The sequence below is a fragment of the Acanthaster planci genome, linkage group LG02, assembly GCF_054643075.1.
Source record: "Acanthaster planci isolate LZ-2023a linkage group LG02, COTS_SCS, whole genome shotgun sequence".
NCBI lineage: Eukaryota > Metazoa > Echinodermata > Asteroidea > Valvatida > Acanthasteridae > Acanthaster > Acanthaster planci.
The window spans coordinates 4,753,668-4,762,799 of NC_141778.1; the positions used below are offsets into that span (position 1 = coordinate 4,753,668).

At 42.5% G+C, this 9,132-nt stretch overlaps 1 protein-coding gene across 1 annotated transcript; it reads left to right on the forward strand.

Annotated features, from left to right (window-relative positions):
• Window positions 1–257: 257 nt before the first annotated feature.
• Window positions 258–8,751, forward strand: LOC110975292 (epidermal retinol dehydrogenase 2-like). The gene is made up of 6 exons (XM_022227655.2): window positions 258–587; window positions 1,706–1,883; window positions 2,984–3,128; window positions 4,048–4,289; window positions 5,051–5,167; window positions 6,636–8,751. The coding sequence occupies exons 1-6, from the start codon at window positions 383–385 to the stop codon at window positions 6,733–6,735; spliced, it is 987 nt and encodes a 328-aa protein (XP_022083347.2). The 5' UTR covers window positions 258–382; the 3' UTR covers window positions 6,736–8,751.
• The last annotated feature ends 381 nt before the right edge of the window (window positions 8,752–9,132 follow it).

The window sequence follows — 9,132 nt, forward strand, 5'->3', positions numbered from 1 at the left end:
GATAGTACACAAATGACAGCTTTTCCTTCCTTTCAAAACTTGAGTTAGTCTATTTGTTTTCCAATTTCAGCTCGTTCCGATCAAAATGAATTGAGACAAACGATACACCCAGACCAAACGTACGTAAAAAAAATCTGAACTAGCTAGTCAAAACGAAGAATGATAGTAAATGGAAACATCACTATGGCATGTTCAATGGAAGATGATTCAGACTGCACCTTACTGCTGCAGTAGCATGCTGGGCATGCTAAGTCAAGTTTATTAGTAAATTTAAATTAATGCTGAAATTGTGTGAGCGTTGTGCAGTGGGGTCCGCACGTTTTTCTGTTTTTCTCAGTGCATTTGTGCATGGTTTTTGTAGGTAGTGTCCCAAACTGACAACATGTCTCAAGGGGCCCCTTCTGACGAATTTTCAAATTCAGAACCCCGTGCACACTCCATCTTTTCACCGTTCAGTTTTGTGTCGCTGTTCATCGAATTGCTGGTGTTATTCCACCGGGTGGCAGTCGCTGTGCTACGGGGGTGTTTCCGCTTCGTCTTCCCGCGAGCACCCAAGAATATTGTGGGTCGCAATGTCCTTGTCACGGGTACGCCTACTACCCTGACTACGGTGGTATTTTTGTGTGACTGTTTTATTCTATAAAGGGGTACAATTATTTTGTTCAGGGTTCATGAAAACTGAAATCTTGCTTACTTTATCCATGGAAGTAGAGTCACTCTACCTGCACGTCCACCATTAGCAGTATTATTTACACCATGTCCACATGCAGCAGGCATGCTTTGCTAGTCTCGAGCGTGTATAAACCTACATAAGTCATGTTGTATTGACTGATGCCTTATTTATGTACTTTTAGATTCTGTACATAAAATTTGTCTACATACCTCTTTAAATCTGGGGCCACAAAAATCCTCAACTTAGGCCTAGGCTATACATGTATATATATGTACCCCCAGAACTGTGGGGTCCGACGTCCGCTCCGCTCCCACATGTGTTCATGGGAGTGGTACGAACTTCTGACTCCACAGTTCTGGAGGTAGGCTATATACTGTGAAGTTTGAAACTTACTCCTTGTTGGACTTGACGTTGAATAAGTAACGGTTTTTACATTTGACAAGCAGTTTACATGTAAGATGCACAGGTGCACACCCCAAACAAAGCACTTGCCATTCAGTCAGAAACAAAAAATGATGGAGTGCCGTCCAAAAATAAATAAATAAAATAAATTTTAAAAAGAAGTGCAGCTGTAGTGATGTCTGTCTAACCAGGCACTTAGTTCCTTTTTGACGGGATGTCAATTTGGCCGAAGGCTTCATGAATGTGACCCTCATGACCATTGTACATGTACATTTCTACTTTTATATTGTTTGTGTTACACACAATGTAGTTTGCCCTCTGAAATGCTAGCCTACTTAATCTGCTCAAAGCTCAAATTGAGTCCGTCCAATACTTATTGATTAAAACAAATTTTATGTATTACAGGTAATATATATTTTTAATTGAATTAAACTAAAAAGCAGCTAAAAAATTGGATGAAGTTTTAGAAGTACATGTACTATGTTATTATCACTTGTCTGATTGGCTACTTTAAAAATGGTTCTTATTTTACCCACGTCACTCACTGTATTCCACTATTCAACATTATCCCTATACGGAGCTATTGGGGTACACTGTATACATGAACTATACATTAAAATTTCCATACAGGTGCTGCCAACAACATTGGCTGCATGCTAGCCTGGGAATTTGCTCTGCGCGGTGCCAACTTGATACTAGTGGACCTAGATGCTGAAGGCTGTGTCAACCTTGCCGGTGACATCCAAGACATTGGCCAAGCAGTGAAAGTGTACAAGTGTGATTTGACAAAAAGGGAAGAGATAAATCGGTAGGCTGTCGGATTTTATCGTGATATGTTAAATGCTGCAATCTTTCAAGAGTTACTTGGGACAAGCTTACACAAAGTCATCTGTTGATGTTCTAGGGGTCAAAATCTCAATGTAATTTATATCACTGGTGTCTTATTCAAAAACTTGGTGCCATCTGGTTAAATTGTAAATATATCATTTGCTTTCAAAGGTGAGCAGAATTTGTGTGTAACTGCGTCACGCCTATGCACAGTCACATAATTGTGTACCCACGTGCACTTGCAGTTGTGGATTTCCCTTTGTTGTCCTTGTGTTTGGGCATCTTTCAAAGGGCTCCCGTAGGAATTAATACACAGTTCTCCTTCATGTACCTGGGATTCTAACCCCATCTGGGATGTATTGGTTCTTCTTCAATACAGAAACAAACTCACTTTGCCACACAAAGTCTCAAGTTTGCTCATAGCTGGATCCTGGGGACGGGAGCTAGACTTAATATGAAACAATTTGTTTCAAAAACTCTCAACAGGTCACAAGTGAGTTGATGGTGTAGCAAACAACCCCGAGGTTTGTTTAAACCTGATGAACATTGTTGACAGTTGACAGCTTTTTAAACTTTTTTCAGTGTGTCAGTACATGTACATGTATATCCTTTTGAAAGCAGAAATTCACCGGCAGAAAAGGTGGCAGTCAGACGCAACAGGTTGTGATGCTTTGCTTCCTGTGTGTAGTAGCATGTTGTCACACAGATTCTTGAATTATGTCATCTGCTGCTGTCATATTGGTTGACATGTTGTCTGTTAGGTTCTACTGAGTTATTCACCTGCTTGAATCCATCAAAGTGTAACCCTTGGTCTTGTTTGGCTTTGATGGATATCTACCTTGTGCACGATCCCACTCCCCTGCTTACACTGGTGAGAACTGAATTGAGAGATGAGGGCTACAGTCGGCCTGCAGTTGGCTCTGTGCCCACTCCCCATGAGAGGCATGAAGATGCAACAGATGCAAAATAACTGATTGAACTCGAAGACACTTTGGAACTAGCATGAGTTTGTTACCTTTCCTGAACACAAAGTATAGCAGTAGACAGGTAATTGTTGAGAATTGTTGTTCTTTTGTGCAGGGTAATGTGTGATATCATGCGAGATGTCGGTAAGGTGGATATCTTAGTGAACAATGCAGGTATCGTCAGTGCCAGGAGACTTCTAGACTGCCCTGATGCTGTTATCCAGAGAGTTATGGACCTCAACATCATGGCTTCAATTTGGGTATGAGTGGTCTCCCTTATCACTGTCATTCCATACCATTCCGGTGCCACTCAGGACTTTTATTCATAAAAGCTTTCTCAATGCAATAATATACATGTACACCAATGTGTGGCCACTGGTGGACTTACTGATGAGTTAGGGTTAACGTAAAGTTGATAAATCCTCCTGTCTGTAGTTATGCTTTCACCTAAACCCACGCAGATTCTTCCAAATCAGTTTAGAGGTTTTGGGATGGTGTACTTGAAGATCAACCACTTTCATTTTACTTTGCGAGAGACTTGATACACTGCCGTGCTCATCAGATTTGAAGACATGTAGAAAGCTGCTACTGATTTCTCCTGTGGAGGAGTTTGGAGAAGTCAGTTGCCTGTTAGTGGTTGTTGGAAACCTAGACTAGGGTGGAAGTTTCTGGACTTTGTTGTTTCTCGGACTGATACAGTGAGCAAGAGCTCAGAATTGATCATGTTCAAAATAAATTGAGAGTAGCTTGTAAAGCTTCGAAGAATATTTTACTAACAAGAACTCAACTTGGGCTGACTTCACTGGCTTGGATTGATCTTTGCAGGGCTAAATGAGAGCACTGCAACCAGAAATATTTCATGACTGAAAACGCACACACTGGCCACAGTTCACAGACTGTACGTGTACATTTATATTTAGCATGGGGTACAGGACACATGACCATTTTTCATTTTGGTGTATAAACATGTTTACATGTATGTATTGTGTTCCGATGGGCACTGGGTATACCGCATTTGAATGTCTTTTCACGTATGTCTGTCACTGTAATTATTGAGAGGGAACCGTCTACTAATGAATCAAATCCATGGAGGAAATCTTTGTCAAAACAATGACCACCCCCTCCCCTACCAGGTCACCAAAATTTGACTGCGTTCAATATTTGCTTTGGTCCGAGCAGATGACAAAGGCCGTGCTGCCGGGTATGCTGCAGAGGAACTATGGTCACATCGTCAACATCGCCTCCTTGTCTGGATACATCGGGATCGGAGGCCTTGTTGATCTGAGCACCAGCAAGTTTGCCTGTGTGGGCTTCTCAGAGGCCTTGGACCTAGAGCTGAAACAGATCAGGAAGGACATCAAGGTGTCTGTGGTGTGCCCCTCCCTGCTGGACAGGGGTATGTTTGAAGGGGCCAAATCAAGGTGTGTACGCTCAGTAGAGGTGCTGTTAGGGTACTCTTTGTTGGTTAAGGACACTGACGTCTTCCAAATCTTGAGTCCAGACATAGGGCTGAGTGTTTGCTGGTTACAAATATACGGGCACATGCCGGCAACAGATATAATCACATTTCTGGAAGTTTGTTTCGGACATGCCCTCTGATTTTTTTGGGTTTTTTTTTTTACTCTTGGATAGACCGTACACCATGAAATTTTAGTCTATGTTAGAAACCGTACTTAAAACAAACATTGACTTATGTTTGCTGACTTGGTGTGACTCAGTGTATGGGTCAGGAAAAACACCAGGGGCTGTTTATTGGTTGCCAACTGTCCATTACCAAAGGTTCTAATCGTAGGCACCCACTGATTGGTCACTGTAGTTAAGATGTACATTTCTTGCATATCTGATCCACATATCTGTTACACTGACTTTGTAATTTTTGACCCAAGAGTTGAGTTGAACATATCATGAGCTACAATCCTTTTGAAAACAAGTTTTGTAAAGTCCTGTGACTTCCTGCGCTCAATACTATGCATGCAACAGTGAAAGATAAGTGCAGGTGAGTGTATCATTTGAACACCAGGTAAATATGGTTAAAGGTGCATTTCTACAGCACAAAAAGCTAGAAAACTGTTACCTCTGCGTCTGTTTCATACAAATGCTTTCTGTTTAAAGAACTTCTCTTACCCCACCTGCCCACATTTCACTCTCGATTATTTCTCTGCATTTCCCCCTTCTAATCCAGGTTCCCGTCTCCCTTGAAGCCCCAGTATGCAGTCAGCGAGATCATGCGAGGTGTCTTGACGGATAGGGAGGTCATATTCATTCCATGGTACATGCAGTTCACACCCATCTTCAAAGCGTAAGTACCGTTGTGGGAGACTGTCCGCAGTGCGTCGGTCCACCACCGGACCACTTATGGGAACATTTTGTAGTGTGTCCACCACTGTATCTTCTATGTATTTCTGGGTTTGACCAAGTCATTTTTGCCTCATTCTGCCAACTTTTTGCCTTTGTGAAAGATCACGTGTAAAATTGTAGACTGTTTTTTAGGTATTTATATTTCTGACGTCTTATGTACGAATGACTAGTTTGAATGTCTGTGGCCAGGTCTGAGGAACTGACTCTTGATGAATTCTCAAAAGTCCCAAGATTTTAATCGCATTGTGACAGTTCCTTAGACAATTTCTCTGTTTGAACCTTAAAGACTATGGAAACTTCCTGTGGAATAGTTGGTTTCTGTTGTTGGTCAGTGTTTCTTGCATTCTGGTGTGTTTTTTTTATTGATGAAGTCAAACTGAATCAAACACCATGTAGGCAATCATTGTGGTCATTGCCACAAGCCTGTTAGGTGCACTCTTACAGAGAGCAGGGAAAGTTTTGTCATCCCCAGTACATTGTTGGCTAGGAATCTTCCACAACTCTCCGAAGGCCTCCACTGTGCAGAAAACCAATGGCAACTCTTTCTACTTAATTTGCCAGAAATGCAACATACAAACACTGCTACAAAATACTTTCTGGCTAGAGGGACCTGAAATTTACAAATTGAAATAAGTTAAAGGGCCTGACAATTTGATTCTACATGTAGCAGATTATTTCTCAAAGACCTTTGAGGATTTTCAGGGATTCAAACATCAGGCCCTCTTTTTTCAATCTTGGAACTATCACATTCAATCTTGCCAATCCTTGGGCACTGTCAGAAGGATTTTGAAGGAACTGGACAAGATGGATTGAAAGGCCAAAACATTGAACAATTCAAAGTATAATGTATGAATGCTTGTCGCCAACAGTGGGCTTACTCGACTCATCAGTTCACTCAGTGGTATGCCACAATAAAAGTACTAGTGCTTTTGAACGTGACTTGACAGGTCTAGATACTGTAGGAGTTTGACAGATCAATAACCCCACCTCACACCCCCTCTCCTTAATGGCTACTGCTGGTAACCTTTTTTCTTTCCATATGCAGTACATTTGAGTGGTGTATAGTAAGGGTTTTCAGTCATCAGTGTTAGGTTAGGACAGTATGAAATCTGAATCTGAAAATGATTTGTGACCTAAAAAAGACATAAATTGAACAAAGCTTGCTAAGTATATTGTCCATCATTCAGGACGAGAAAGTTACAGGAAGCTGTTGTTGTGTAGTGGTTGTCTACAGGCGAAAATTCCACAATTGACAAACCCCCACACCCAGTCACAAGTCAGGCCAACTCAGTCCCATCTAGGCTCTGGTTCATGTCAGTTGTGTATAATTCGTAAGTTTATATCTTTTAGGGATATGCATTTGCATCTGATCTTAATTGCTGACAAGTTAGAGTCTCCTCCCCCTCCAGGATTCTACCAGTTGGCGCATTCAGTGCATTGGTGGATTTCTCCACTGGCATGGACATCATGAAGAACATCAAGGGCTCCAGGAAAACCAGCCTACTGTAGCACTGTCAGGGTGTGGTCCTTGATTAGGGTGCAGTCCTTCACCAGGGCGTGGCCCTTCATCAGGGCGGGGACCAACAGGGTCCACTGGGCAAGATCCTTACAATGAACACAACCAGAGAATGTCGCTGAAGTACACCTGTCTAGGGTGTGGTCATCAGCGATTGACTTGATAATTTAAGTCACTACATTCGAACAGTCAAAGGTTTTGATTGTCCTAAAGACCACTCCCTAGTACGTATGGTCCAACTTTATCAGGCAGCCTGTTCGATTACTTCCCTTGCATTTACCTGTGGTGTCATCATAGGTTTAGATCTGCATGCACAATATGCAGTAATAAACAATCCCGGGATACTTGGAGTTCCTCAACGAGGACAAGAAGTCTCTCATCAATTGAATATGCAACATGAATATGAATTATTTCCCGCCTTTCTTTCACAGAGCCTTGTTGACTCAAGCCAACTTGCCAAAGCATTCATGTATTCTTCTGAATTATTTACAGTGCCAACTTTCCTTGCATTGTTCGAATTAAGCTGGCACATTTTTGCATAATTAATTGTGGGATACTTCCCAAGTACTCTGCTTGACAGGTTGGTCATTTTGGGCCAGATCCACGTACATGTAAGTGCAAGGGGTCAGACAGGGGAAGTAATTGCTGCCCAGACTGCACTTGCAGTGTCATTTACAAAGTCAGGGTGCCTTAAAAGAAACTTTGTGTCTTATCAAATCCAAATCATCTTAACCACTTCATGCCGGGGCATTTTTCAATGTTGATGATGCTGGGCCGGCATGACTATCATTTTTTCCGTTTTCAAAATCCTTCAAAAATTCATCATTCCATTTAACGGTCGTTTATAGCCACACGAAGTAATCTTTAGGCATCACTCTAAGTTGATAGGTGACCTTCATTGACGCCCGAATATTTCAGCCAGGCCTGCAGCCTTGTAAACAGAGCCCAGATTGTGCGGTGTTATATAACTGTCTTTTGTTCACGAACCTGGCTCAGTGCACTGCTGACCTCTTTTCAATAGGGGCCATATTAGCGTGCAGCGGTGCTGTGTGGCTCATCGCTGCGGTGGTGGAGAGCTTTTGTCCCCGGTGGTAATCGGCTTGCTCTCAATGCCCCAAACCCTGGTATACGGTTTCAAAATAACACTGGATTATCACCACTTTTCAGAGTGAAAAATGCCGGTAATGCCCAGCAGCCTGGTCTTTTGTTTGGAGTACGGTCTTTTGTTACAGGGCCCTGTTTCCTTTGTCCAAGTTCGGAGACCCCGGCCACCCATATAAACCATACGTCTCCGATCCCAGAGTCCCCAGCAGGAAGTGGTTAAATCAGCTCACATTTCATTGTATCCAATACCACAGTGTACAGCAGCGTGGAATATTAAAAACTATTGCCAGCATGTGGTCTATGGGAATGGCTAAACCAGAGGCCTTGTAAGACCACTCCCTGGCATGTGTGTGGTCCAGTGTGATGTATGGTTTCTTCGAGTGGTATCAAAAGAATTAGGTGTGATTCTTGCTGAATTTGTTACAGTGGTGCTAAGGCTGTGTCCAAATCGACTGTTTTGTGACTACGGCTTTGATTTTCTCCTTGAGAAGCCACAGCAGATAGCCGTTACCATAGTGACATGCTGGTTTGCCTAATTGTAGAGGTTACTGAACGAGGAAGGGGAATAGTCCCATGCCCTTCTCTTCGCCTCCCTGCATATTTTCACATAACCTCATAAGGAAATACTTTTAACCACTTCCTGCCAGGGATTCCAGATCCGGAGACGTATGCTTTATATGCATGGCTTGGATCTCCGAAATCAGACAAAGGGAAGTGGGCCCTGTAACGAAAGATCATACTCCGAACAAAAGACCAGGTTGCTGGGCATTATCAACATTTTTATTATCAGGATAATCCGGCCTTGTTTTGAAACAGTATACCATGATTTGGGGCATTTAGAGCAAGCGGATTACCACCGGGGACAAAAGCACTCCACCACTGCAGTGATGAGCCACACAGCACCGCTGTATGCTAATCTGGCCCCTATTGAAAAGAGGTCAGCGGTGCACTGTGACAGGTTTGTGAACAAAAAAAAGTTAGCTAACACTGCACAATCTGGGCTCTTTTTACAAGTCTGCAGGCCTGGCTGAAATACTCGGGCGTCAATAGATTCCGTCTGTCAGGCTAGAGTGGAGACTAGACAGTTCTTCGTGTGGGTGCAAGTGTCGAGTAAATGAAGATAGGAATTTTTAAAGAATTTCGAAAACGGAAAAAATGATAATTATCCCGGACCAGCATCATCAACATTGATAACTGCCCCCGGCAGCAAGTGGTAAAACAAGTAACTATATTCTACCTCGGTATTTTAATTAGAATCTACTAGTCAGCCTTTGAACATTTGGTGA

Bases quoted from the DNA above. Each gene is read 5' to 3' on its own strand.
- LOC110975292 (XM_022227655.2), top strand. From the start codon at position 383: ATGTCTCAAGGGGCCCCTTCTGACGAATTTTCAAATTCAGAACCCCGT. The intron at 588-1,705 runs GTACGCCTACTA...ATTTCCATACAG, and splicing joins TCGCAATGTCCTTGTCACGG to GTGCTGCCAACAACATTGGC. The intron at 4,290-5,050 runs GTGTGTACGCTC...CTTCTAATCCAG, and splicing joins TTTGAAGGGGCCAAATCAAG to GTTCCCGTCTCCCTTGAAGC.